At 50.3% G+C, this 13,069-nt stretch overlaps 1 protein-coding gene across 4 annotated transcripts in view; it reads left to right on the forward strand.

The window, feature by feature from the left end:
* The window catches only part of DENND2B (DENN domain containing 2B), a 166,075-nt gene extending 156,024 nt beyond the window's left edge, over positions 1-10,051 (forward strand). For all 4 annotated transcript variants that reach the window (XM_040258426.1, XM_040258425.1, XM_040258427.1 and 1 more), the window contains 7 exons: positions 244-392; positions 4,115-4,292; positions 4,554-4,595; positions 6,141-6,252; positions 7,591-7,830; positions 8,650-8,736; positions 9,273-10,051. In XM_040258426.1, coding sequence (XP_040114360.1) covers positions 244-392; positions 4,115-4,292; positions 4,554-4,595; positions 6,141-6,252; positions 7,591-7,830; positions 8,650-8,736; positions 9,273-9,307 — 843 coding nt within the window. In that variant the 3' untranslated portion in view covers positions 9,308-10,051. The remainder of the gene's footprint in view (positions 1-243; positions 393-4,114; positions 4,293-4,553; positions 4,596-6,140; positions 6,253-7,590; positions 7,831-8,649; positions 8,737-9,272) is intronic.
* The last annotated feature ends 3,018 nt before the right edge of the window (positions 10,052-13,069 follow it).

The raw sequence follows: 13,069 nt of genomic DNA on the forward strand, positions 1-13,069 counted from the left end.
CGGAGCCTGGCCGCCCCCTTCTCCTGGAGCCTCTGACTCATTCGCAGTGAGCCCTCCTGCCCGCAGGCTGGGGCCTGAGCACTGTGGCGGAGGATACTGGGTCTTATTCCATAGCGGGCGGGAGAGTGGAGACCTCGGAGAGAGACTGGGGAGGGAAGCGAGCTTCAGGTGGCTTTGTGCGGGACCTGGGAGTGGCACCCACCTGATCGGCCTGGACCGCCTTCCCCCACCGCTCTCCTGCAGGTGTTAGAGCTGCGGCGGCCCACGGACTCCCGGCTGGAGCATGTGGACTTCGAGTGCCTTTTTACCTGCCTCAGCGTGCGTCAGCTCATCCGAATCTTCGCCTCGCTGCTGTTGGAGCGTCGGGTCATTTTTGTGGCAGATAAGCTCAGGTAGGGCCCAGCAGGCGAGGTGAAGAAGTGGGGGAGACATATCCACTAATTAATGTAGCGTGTGTATGGGTCCTAGTATATGCCAGCCACTGTGTTAGTATGTGGAGTGTGTGTGTGTGGGGGGGTGCGACTGCGCGTGTGGTGAGACAAGGACCAAATGGAGAGCACAGGTGAGCAAACCTGGTCAGAGAGGATGACTGAGGGAGCAGGGCTTGCACGCACACAGGGTGGTGGAGATGAGGGCCTGATGGAGGACTTGGCTGGAGGGAAAAAGACAGATGCTGCTTCTTTTGCAGCAACCAAGATTGCATAGGTACAAACCTATCTGTATAGAGAGAGGTAAGAAAGGAAGGAGACTCCTAGCAGACAGCCACATTTCCCCTGGAGGGGGACGCAAGGCCATCTCTGTGGGATGCTGCGTTTTAAGAGAGTGATGAGCTCTGGGGAGAGCCACCGTGAGAAAGGGGTGAGGGCACTGACTAGGGATAGTATGAGGAGTGCTGAGCCGTCCAGCGAGTGTCACCTGGAGAAGGCAGTTGAATGGAGTGACCCAGGGCGGGCACATGGCGATTTGCTGAGAAGGATGAGGTGAGGGCCTTGAGGGTGTTGGGGAGGAGGGTGCTTGTAGGGAGGCTGGCCAGACTAGGAAAGGGCAAAAGAAGTCCAGGGACCGGAGCTGCCACTGAGGCAGGGGAGCTGGTTGAAGAAGAATCAGAAAAGAGCTGAGTAAATCACACGTCTTGGTCTGAAGTGTTGGCATTTATGGTTTTGGAGGCAGAGGAATTCCAGATGCCAAGATCTGGTTGTGGTCAGGGAGGGGATGGAGGAAATGTCACGGGACATGAGGTGTTCTGGTAGAAGCTGAGCCCTTCTAGGCAGCCAAGGTGGGTTTTGTTTTGTTGTTTTCTTTAAAGATCATCTCAGTCCATTTGGGCTGCTATAAACAAAATACCACAGGCTAGGTCACTTATAAACAATAGAAATTTATTTCTCAGGGTTCTGGAGGCTGAAAGTCCAGGATCCAGGTGCTGGCGTGGCCACACTGGTCAGGGCCCTCTCTCCCTCCTTCATAGCTGCTGGCCTCACATGTGTCCTCCCATGCAGAAGGGAGGGGTGAGGGATCTCTGAGGGGTCTTTTTTTAACAGCACTGATCCCATTCATGAGGGCTCCACTCTCATGACCTAAGAACCTCAGATATCACTGGGTGTTTGAGGGGACACAAACATTCAGACCATAGCAAAGAGTATATATAGTGGGTGGGACAGGCAGGGAGAGGATGAGATCTCAGCAACATATTGTGCATTTTTTTGTCATCACAGAGGGCCAGTAGTTTCTGTAGAGTGGTGGATTAATTTAGTCTTTAAGAGCATTTATTAAGCTATCTGCTATGTGCTATAACATATGCTAGGTGCTGATATGAGGGGCAGAAAACTCTACCTCCTGGTTTTTCCCCCAATAAGCCCAGGATCTCTGGGCACTTTCTTTTGTGTGTGTGAGGAGGTCATGAAGGAAGCAGGAGAAATGGACTCCCGAATGCTCTCATAGGGTGTTGGGGCAGGAACTTGGGCCCACCCTCAGCCCAGGAGAAGTGAGAAAGAAGAAAAACCAGAGCTTCTGGCTTTTTCAGAGAGCCAGGTTTAGAAATGAAGACTACCTCCCCCGACCCTGAACCCCGCTTCCCATCACAGCTCTGTGTTTCAGTACACCACAGTTATATGTATGTCCATTAGGCCTTGTGAGGGGACCGAGCCGGCTGCTGGAGCTAGCCGGCTATGGAAGATCCCTGGGGCCCCGTCTCTGCCTCTCTGCCATCCGTGTTCACTGTCTGCCGGCAAAGCCCTGGCTGCCCATCTGTGAGGCTCTGGCCTGGTCAGACCTTGATGGCCCTAGCAGAGCCTGGGCCCCGAGGCTTCTTTCCCTGAAGGTTTCACTCCTTCGCCTCCTCTTTGCCACCGCCCCCCACCCCCAGCCTGGCTCCAGCAGGGCTGTGAATACAGTGATTGTTCCTGTGGCTGCAGCTGCCTCTGAACACATTCCTGGATCGTTCCTGGAGGAAAATACCCCAGGGTCCTGTTCTGGCCTGGCTTGGTGTTCAAGTCCTGCCAATCCTGGGTCTAGAAAAGATGTCCTCCCTACTCGGGGTCTGCCTCTGACTGGAGAGGGCAGAGTAGGCACCCCAGTAAGGACACACAGGGCTGGAGTCCAGCCAGCTCTTGTTCCGTTGCTCACATTTTAGGTTGTCCACAAGTCCTTGGTCCCTCTGGCCTAGTTCTGATGTCTGTGTTAGTGGGAGGGTGTGTGTGTGTATGTGTGTGTGCGTGCACGTGCACACACACAAGCTCTGCAGTAATCAACCCTAAGGGTTGTACAAGCCTTCTGCCTTCCAAGCCCCAGGCCCCATTGGAAGGCATTGTGGAGATCAGTGTTTCCTTTGACCCTGAGATGGCCCTTTTTTAGATCTTTTTCAGGTGACTCCCCTTGGGGTTTGGGGAGTGCTGTCCCCAAGGAAAACCTCTCAGGGCCAGGATACCTGTGTCTCTGCCTCAGGACCCAGCTGTATTTTAGTTGTCCCTGGGGTGGCAGGACAGCCAAGCAAGTCACTGGCTGCCAAAAAACTTGTGAACATCCAGAGGTCCTTCTAGAAAAGTGGGTTTGTTTCTGTCATGTTCTCTGACTGGTGGTCATTAGTCATGAAAGGATGACAATCCCTGTTGGAGCCAATCAGGTAGAGCCCAGGGCCCTCATAGCTAGTAGGTGGGACCAATAGATGCAGAGAGATAGGGTGGGAAAGGCAGGCTTGAGAAGGACTCTGGGCCACTGTCTCATTTGTGATATGACCCTGAGGGGTGTGTTCCTGACTCCTCTCCTGATAGGTAGATGGTTCAGGCCAGGTGTGTCTCCTGTGGTGACTGGTGACCCATACTAGCCCTCAGCACTCACTTCTATGCCTTCTGGCTAGCCCTGGGGAGATTCTCCTTCTGGTCTCCCATTGGTCGTTCTCCCTGGACAGCCAGCCCTGTGAGACGGTGCTGGAGGCCTGGAGTCCCCTCTAGGCCAAGAGGGGGCTGACCCACTGGGAAGTCTGGCCTCTTTTTGGAGCCTGAGAGGAAAGACAGAAGCGGGTGAGAACGGTGCCAGCCTCACTCAGGCAGCCCGCTTTCTCCAGTTAGGGGAGTAGGGAACGGCAAGCGTGACACTGGACTGGGAGACAGGAAAACGCCGTGTCCCTCGTCTGCCACTTCTGACCAGACTGAGCCTGGGTTATCAGTGAGCCCAGCTGTAAAATGTGGACTTGATGTCCCCTGTAGGACCTTCCAGCTCTCACACACTATGAATTTGTGATCACTCTTGCTCAGCTTACCTTTGTATTCCCTGGCCTGAGCTGATCCTCCCAAACTAGGTCAGGCCCACCTGTGTATTTGGGTGGCCCTCTGGGGGGGAGTGTATGTGTGTGTTCAGGTGTTGCTATGTACCTTCACGGCTGTTCTAGGTATAGAACCAAGGAGGGCACCACTGCTGGTCCTGTGGCCCTGAGCAAGGGGGATGTGGGGGCTTCACCAGTCTGCAAGGTCAAACCCAGGCTGAACCTCCTTAGCGTCTTTGTTGCCCTAGGAGGTTTAACATGAAAGGAGGTCATGAACCTAGCCCAGGAGGCACCAGCTCCCCTTCCCTGAAGGTGCTGGGCCTGGGCTCAGTGTTTGTCTGTCTGTCTGTCTGCCAGTACCCTGTCCAGCTGCTCCCATGCGGTGGTGGCCTTGCTCTACCCCTTCTCCTGGCAGCACACCTTCATTCCTGTCCTCCCGGCCTCCATGATCGACATTGTCTGCTGTCCCACCCCTTTCCTGGTTGGCCTGCTCTCCAGCTCCCTCCCCAAACTGAAGGAGCTGCCTGTGGAAGAGGTGGGCCATCTGGGGAGCCCGTTGGCGGGAGGATGGGACAGAGGAACAGAAGCGCCCGGGAGGGAAGGGCAAAAGGGGAAGGAGCTGGGGGAGGCTGCTGGGATCTTCTTGTTTGTGTCTCCAGCTCTTCTTGTTCCCTGGGAGGCCTCTCCCTGGCTGGAGTTCTTCCTGTTATCTGACCCTGGGAATCCAGGATATCTGCGCAGGGCATTGCAGGGATTCATGTCCTAAATCACTGCCCCTCATGACTCTTTTCCTCAGGCACTGATGGTGAATCTGGGGTCTGACCGATTCATCCGACAGGTAAGAGCGGGACGTTGCATGGCCTGCCCCAGGGTGGGTGCTTGTTTGATCAGAGCACCTAGCACCATCGCGCACCTACTCCACCCTCATAGCTGACTGCTGAGCTCTGGGTTCCACGTTCACAGAGCAGACGGTTGAAAAGTGGCTGGAGGATTATCCATGATGCAAAGAATGTGGAGGAATGTAAAGGCTTGTGATGGTTGTCAACTTCAAACAGTCTCTGTGAGTGGTAGAAATTCTCCTGGGCACATAAAGGAACATAATCTTAATGCCGTAGACTTTGGAAATGTAGTCTGTTACATGCACCACTGACAGAGGTCTATCTCCTGGGTACCAAGCGTCAACATATGGACACCGAGTCAGAATACAGAGATAGGCATGGCAGCCTAACCTTGTGCCTGAGACGTGTGATTTCCCGGCCCCCCAGCCAACTGTGCTTCCTACCTGGTGCCAAAGATGGAGGAACTGGGGAGACTTCATCGTGGTGCTGGGGTGGGAACCCCTATTGGTCCTGGGCAGTGAATGCTACCTGCTCCACACTTTTTATCTTTGTGACCCTGCGCAAGTTTCTTAAACTCTCTCTATGCCTTAGTTTCTCTTCTTAAAATGAAGTTGATAGGGACTTTTCCTGGTGCTCCAGTGTTAAGACCTCACCTTCCAAGGCAAGGGGTGTGGGTTTGATGCCTGGTGGTGGAGCTAAGATCTCACATGCCTTGTGGCCAAGAAGCCAAACATAAAATAAAAGCAATATTGTAACATGGCTTTCCAGGTGGTGTTTGTGGTAAAGAACCCACCTGCCAGTGCAGGAGATGTAAGAGATGCAGGTTCAGTCCCTGGGTCGGAAAGATCCCCTGGAGGAGGGCACGGCAGTTCACTCCAGTATTCTTGCCTGCGGGATCCCGTGGACAGAGTAGCCTGGTGGGCTGTAGTCCATAAGGTCACATAGAGTCGGACAAGACCGAAGTGAGGGCTTCCCTCATAGTCCAGTGGTTAAGAATCTGCCTGCTAATGCAGGGGACACGGGTTTGATCTCTGGGTCGGGAAGATCCCACATGCTTTGAGGCAGCTATGCCTGTCTGCCACAACTACTGAGCCCTTGCTCTAGCGCCTGAGAGATGCAACTATTGAGCCCATGTGCCACGACTATGAAAGCTCAAGTGCCCTAGAGCCTGTGCTCTGCACCAAGAGAAGCCGCCACATGAGAAGCCCACACGCCACAACTAGAGAGCAGCCCCCACTCTCAACGAGACGATGCCCTCTCGCAGCCCCAAAGACCCAGCACAGCCAATGAATGAACAAATAAAAATTAAAAAATAAAAGACTAAAGCGACTGAGCTCACACACAATGTTGTAACAAATTCAATAAAGACTTTAAAAATGGTCCACATCAAAAAAAACTCTTTAAAAAAATGAGGTTGGTAAAATTATCAGGGTTATTCGGAGGATGAAATGAGATTATATTATATAATCAAGCTTATATATTCAAGCTCTTCAGACAGCACTGGCACAAAGTAAGTGCTCACTGTGTGGTTCCTTCTCCCGCAGATGGATGATGAGGACACGTTGTTACCTAGGAAGTTACAGGCGGCTCTGGAGCAGGCTCTGGAGAGGAAGAACGAACTGATCTCCCAGGACTCAGACAGCGACTCCGATGATGGTGAGTGAGGCCTGCCCCACGCAGTGGTTGCGGGGAGTGGTGTTCTGGTCTTTGATTTCCATTTTCATTCATCCAGCAAGTATCTGCTAGCTTCCATGTTGAGAGCATAATTTCCAACCTCCTGGTTCATGAGCTGGTTCTAGAGTCGCTCTACTCTGGGCCTGGGCCTCATGGGGCCTGGACCCTGCTTCTGTGCACCAGACCCACCTGGCTGATGAAACTCAGATATAGGACCTTAGTCTCACTTTAGCCTAGAATTCTCTAGCCCTGCTCCTTTGCTGACAAAAGTCCATATAGTCCAAGCTCTGGTTCTTCCAGTAGTCATGTGTAGATGTATGAGAGTTAGACCATAAGAAGGCTGGGCACTGAACAATTAATGCTTTCAAACTGTTGTGTTGGAGAAGACTCTTGAAGGTCCCTTGGACAGCAAGGAGATCAAACCAGTCAATCCTAAGGGAAATCAACCCTGAATACTCATTGGAAAGACTGATGCTGATGCTGAAGCTTCAGTACTTTGGCCATCCAATGAGAAGAGCTGACTCATTGGAAAAGACCCTTATGCTGGGAAAGATTGAGGGCAGGAGGAGAAGGGGGTGACAGAGAATGAAATGGTTGGATGGTATCACCAAATTGATGGACATAAGTTTGAGCAAACTCTGGGAGATAGCGAAAGACAGGGAAGCCTGGTGTGCTACAGTTCATGGGGTTGCAAAGAGTCAGATGCAACTTAGCAACTGGACAACAACTCCCAGTGTGTTCAGGGAGTTATGGCTTGATTGGGTCTGAGGGGAGAGGAATAGTATAGTATTTTATCCGAAGGAGTTCAGAAACTTAGATAATATCAGAACTGTTTCTAGTGTAGCCCAGGCTACAAAGCTCCCCTCTTGCCCCTAATTCTTCTCTTCCTCAGGAAGTTTCGGAAGAAAAACCCAAAGACAGCTGGCAACCACAAAGACTCTTCTTGCTGATAGGATGCTAGTTATTCCTCTGTCTCAGGCCTTGCCTTGAATCACTGCAGGAGGTGGAGGGAACTTCCTCTTCCTGTGAAGCCAGGGAAACCACCAGAGGGCAAGGGGTGTTGGGGGGAGTGGGGCTCTGGTCTCTGATTTCCATTCTCACTCGTTCAGCAAGTATCTGCCAGCTTCCATGTTCAGAGCACAGTTTCCAGCCTCCTGGCTCATGAGCTAGTTACAAGCCTGGGAGCACAAGAGCTAAAGTTTCAAGAACAGATAAGTGGTTCTGGCTGCAGTTTAGTTGAGGAGATGGAGACAAGATCCCCAGGAGGCTGCGGTTGCAGGCTCTGGACCTAAACCTCAAAGGTTTTCTTTTTTTTTCCAGAATGTAATACCCTCAATGGGCTGGTGTCGGAGGTGTTTATCCGGTTCTTTGTGGAGACTGTTGGGCATTACTCCCTCTTCCTGACCCAGAGTGAGAAGGGGGAGAGGGCCTTTCAGCGGGAGGCCTTCCGCAAGTCTGTAGCCTCCAAAAGCATCCGCCGTTTTCTTGAAGTTTTTATGGAGTCTCAGATGTTTGCTGGTTTCATCCAAGACAGGGAGCTGAGAAAGTGCCGGGCAAAGGGTAAGGCCAGAAGAGCCTGGGGTGGGGGGTTCTGAGGGGTATCAGGTCTCCTCCTCTGGCTTTTCTGCTACCAGCAGGCTGAGTAGCCAGGCACAGTGAGCCTCCATCAGTATCAGCCAGGGCAGGCCTCCTAATATCCCTTTTCTTCTAAGAGGGACTACCAAGGGCACTTTCTCCTCTGCCCCAGAAAGTGCCTTCACTAGGCTGGGCACAGGCTGGAGCCCTGTGGCAAAAGAGTGGGGCTTATGTCCACTTTGCCCCTCTTCACAGGTCCTTATTTAGAGAAAAAGGCCAGATTGTGCCATTTAGGGAGTCCTGAGAATCCAGGGTTGAAGAGAACTGAGCCAGCTCTCTGTCTTAAGGTGGTGGCAGTCTGCACTCAAAGCACAAAGTTATCTCTGTTATTTCATCAGCTCCGCTCACTCTAGAGCTTTTTCTTCTCATCAGGACCTTTCTAACCTCAGGATTGTTGCGTCTTCTGTCCACCAGTACTGTCCCTTTAGTGTAACCTTTTGAAACAACACGATAGAATGTCTAAAAGGAGCTGGAGAAGATGCCCACTTGGGGGCAGCTCTGATACCACGTCGCATCCTCACCATAATGCAGCTCAGGCCATCAGCAGTGAACACCAGTGAGGTGTCATTAATGATAGCTTTGATGAGCCGGTCTGGATTCTGACAGGATGCTCCTATAAGTTACAATCCCAGGTCTTTGGTTCCCCCCCCTTTTTGGGATCTGTTCCCTTTGGTCCTCTCAAAAGGAGCCTTCCCTTCCCTTCCTCCAAGGACTGTTCTCTTCCCTGTTCCTCCTCTTCCACAGGCCGCTTTGAGCAGCGAGTGGAGCAGTATTTAGAGGAACTCCCAGACACTGAGCAGAGTGGAATGAACAAGTTTCTCCGTGGTTTGGGTAAGCAGCCTTGTCACTGATGAGACAAGTTCAGCAAGGAGCGGGTGGGGTGGCTGGGGATCTGTACCCCAAACTACTCTAAATAAACCAGCGACAACGGGAATTTATATTAGGGCTGTAGACAGAGCAGGAAATCCGACAGATCTTCACCTCAATCGGGTCTTTTGGGGTGCATTCCTTCCTGAGTGAACATGAGGGTCGTTAGAACCAACGAGTTTTCCTCATGGCCATAAGGGGAGGGTCTACGAAGAAGTAGCAGAGTGTCCTTCTCTGAAAAAGCTCCCCTCCCTTCAAAGAGCTCAGCCAACTGAACCATAGAATCATAGCACTTTAAAGGAAAATTGAAACCAAAGAACTTAAATGGCTTGCCCAAGGCCGTTCATGATTAATACCAGAGCCTAATTAGAGCTCTAGAGTGTTTTCACTATCATGGTCTAGCTGCAATCCAGTCTCTCTAATCCTCTCTCACTGAGAGTTAGGACTGTTGGAAGCGATGATACTGAAACATTCTCACTCTCACCTTCTCTGGCCCACAGGCAACAAAATGAAGTTCCTCCACAAGAAGAATTAAGCCCCTTCCCCAGACAGAGTCCAGTGCCTTGCAGAGCCTGGGGAGGGGGCCCAGCCTTGGACCCTTTGGGCTGCTGTGGCCGCTCTGCCTCCACAGACCCCACCCTCCAAGCCAGCCCACCTCTGCCTTCATGACATCCCAGGATACTGTTTGTAAATAATCTGCTGTAAGCTTTCTTATGTTTTTGTAACAAGCAAAGAGAATCTGGTAAATATTTGTATATTCCCAAGGGGCCGGGTGCTTTCCTGCCCTGCCCGAGCATGGATGAAGTTTTGCTGGGTGCTGGTGACTGGCCAATTATGTGCAGCTGACTGTCTCAGCCGAACCACTGATCTTCCCCTGGAGGCTCCTGGCCTGCCTGCCTGCCTGCCTGCGGCCCCTGCTGCCAGTCTCGGGCCCTGGAGAGCACATGCTGTCTTGTCATGTATGAGACTTTTTTTTTTTTAATCTTAGAGTTTCTATTTTTTTCTAGTAATCCCCCTCCCCTAACCGTCTGTTTTGAAAGGAAAAGGCCAATCAATCCCCATTTGCAGCATGGTACCAGGCTCTCGGGCCTGGCCTTCTCTTCTTTCTCCCACCTTTGTGATGGTCAGTGAGTCATGGGAAGCCCACCCTCCAGCTCTGCTAGTGTCCTCCAGGCCCAGCTCCCAGTCAGTGGTGGCCATGATGCGGTACAGGGCATCCCTCCTTCCCACCATCTACGGGTGTTCTCAATAAACAGTGTATAGTTGTTTGGGCCCAGAGCCCCATGTGTTTCTTGACTTCATTATCTAGAGTTCTCTCTCCAGGGGAACAGGCTGAGGCAAGATGAAACACCTTCATGCAGGGAACTGAGTACTTGATTAAGAGTTTAGCTTTTGTGTGGCTCACTGACCTCCCCGGAAATTGAGTTCTCTGGCCTGAACTGTGTGGCTGGTCTTGTGTGCGCTCAGTCACTCAGTTGTGTCCGACTCTTTGCGGCCTCATGGACTGTAGTCCTCCAGGCTCCTCTGTTCATGGAATTTTCCAATTACTAGAGTGGGTTGCCATTTCCTTCTCCAGGGGATCTTCCTGACCCAGGGATCAAACTCATCTCTTGCATCTCCTGCACTGGTAGACCACAGCGCCACTAGCGCCACGTGGGAAGCCCCATAGGACTGGTCTTCAGTTCAGTTCAGTCACTCACTTGTGTTCAACTCTTTGCAACCCCGTGGACTGCAGCACGCCAGGCTTCCCTGTCCTTCACCAACTCCCGGAGCTTGCTCAAACTCATGTCCATCGAGTCGGTGATGACTGGTCTTAGAAGATGCCTAATTATTGTTCTAGCTTAGCTTCCCTCTCCAATAGCCAAGTGTTCAGATTCTGTGTGTTTCCACTGATGGAAAGAATGCTTATTGCCTCTTGGCTCCCCTATTAGGTTAATCTTATCATTTTCCGGTTCAGTATGAAGCCCTTATGACGTCACTGGGTACCCTAACATTGGTAGAGTCAAGCCCAGCTAAAGACAACCCAGGGCTTGCTTATAGCTTGGGCCCATTGTTTATGGCTCTTCTATGTCACGTTGTGAAGTTTTTTTTCCATTGGAACTCTTAAAGGTGTGCATGCAGAAAGTTTTGCTATATTCTTTGGAAAAGCAAGGAGGGAAGTAAGGTTGGGAATATGGGTGGCTTAGGCTTTCTGTTCACCCAAGGCCTTCACAGAGACAAGACCTTGAAAATTTCCAGGATGGGGCAATAAGCTGGAACTCTCTTCATGGGTATTGGCTTCAGGTCTGGCAGGATTTGAACCATAGTTTTCCTGTCCTTCCACTCTATCCTACTTGTTAAAACAGGAGACCATGCCTTCTGCAGTCCCCTTTCCTCCTTCTCCCCATCTCCAGTGACTCCTACCCAGGTCCCAGTCTGTATGTGGTTTGGGGTTGCTGTCTGCCTTATAAAGTGGAGGATTTGTCTTTTAGGAAGACATATTGGTCTCTGAAAAAGCCTCTTACGTAGTTGGCTTTGGCATCTTCCAAGAATAGGAGGGCACACTCACTGAGGCCTCATGAGGCTGGTTTTACAGATGACGTAAAAAGAGAAGATAGCAGCTATAACCAGAAAGTCCAGAGTAGGGAGTTGTTACGTCCAGAACTTGTCACTTTTAACTGGGTTTCACAGAAGTGGAGTCCTTACTAAAATAGTAGTTTCTGAAGGTCCTATTTCTTCCCCCTTTTCTCTCCCTCCCTTTTTTAATGTCTCCAAAGAATCCTCAGATATGTGATCAGATCACAAGATTCAGTTCAGTTCAGTCGCTCAGTTGTGTCCGACTCTTTGGGACCCCATGAATTGTAGCATGCCAGGCCTCCCTGTCCATCACCAACTCCCGGAGTTCACCCAAACTCAGTCCATCGAGTCGGTGATGCCATCCAGCCATCTCATCCTCTGTTGTCCCCTTCTCCTCCTGCCCCCAATCCCTCCCAGCATCAGAGTCTTTTCCAATGAGTCAACTCTTTGCATGAGGTGGCCAAAGTATTGGAGTTTCAGCTTTAGCATCAGGCCTTCCAAAGAACACAGGACTGATCTCCTTTAGAATGGACGGGTTGGATCTCCTTGTAGTCCAAGGGACTCTTTAAGAGTCTTCTCCAACACCACAGTTCAAAAGTATCAATTCTTCGGCACTCAGCTTTCTTCACAGTCCAACTCTCACATCCATACATGACCACTGGAAAAACCATAGCCTTGACTAGATGGACCTTTGTTGGCAAAGTAATGTCTCTGCTTTTGAATGCTATCTAGGTTGGTCATAACTTTCCTTCCAAGGAGTAAGCATCTTTTAATTTCATGGCTGCAATCACCATCTGCAGTGATTTTGGAGCCCCCCAAAATAAAGTCTAACACTGTTTCCACTTTTTCCCCAAAGATACATAGGTATAAATGACTATTTCTTAAAACCTGTACCTTTTATGTAGCTTTAAAATACAGTGTTATTTTAACCTTTGGGGTTTCCCCCCCCCTCCCCACCTCCTCCTATGGCCACAGCTCTCATCCCAATCTGGGAAACTGATACTGGCACACAAGGGCTTGGAAGGGGCTGCAAGGGCCTATATAGTGACTGCTATGGGCAAGGCACAGAGGTCTCATCTGAAAGGTAGAGGAGGGTGTGTCTGGGGGGCCTGGTCTGGGGGTGACAAAAAGTGTTCTGGGTTTCTTTCCAAGTTCTGTTTTCAGATGATCTCTGGACCTCTAAACTGATGGTTATCAATCCTAGCAGATCAATACTCCTTTTCTATAGCAAATACTGTAACTCCCCCCATTACTATCCTGAAATGAAATCCATAGATAATATAACCTACCTAAACATATTAACCGTGATACAGTCTTAACTGTAATATAAAAGGGGAGAAATAAAAGGAAAGTTATTTTGTCGTAAAATAACATGTATTTACATGTGTAAATACTTGGGCACAACCATATTAGAAGGTAACTCAGATACTAGTAAGTAGGTGTTAACTAGTGGTAAAAGTTTTCTGAAATGAAGTTTTAGGCAATATTCTGAACCAAACGCACTATGAGTTTCCCGGATTTAAACAATAGTTGGAATCCCAAAACACTGCTAAGCATATGAAAACTACAAAAAAACAAAAACAAACATCTTTTTGATTATGTGAAGTGAAATTAGGTGGGTTCTAAGCTAGATTTTGTGTTTTGAATCAACCTATACATTGCATACCAAGGGAACATTTCATGCAAAGATGGGCTCGATAAAGGACAGAAATGGTATGGACCTAACAGAAGCAGAAGATAT

This window comes from Oryx dammah, unplaced genomic scaffold, assembly GCF_014754425.2.
Source record: "Oryx dammah isolate SB20612 unplaced genomic scaffold, SCBI_Odam_1.1 HiC_scaffold_17, whole genome shotgun sequence".
NCBI classification, from domain to species: Eukaryota; Metazoa; Chordata; class Mammalia; order Artiodactyla; family Bovidae; genus Oryx; species Oryx dammah.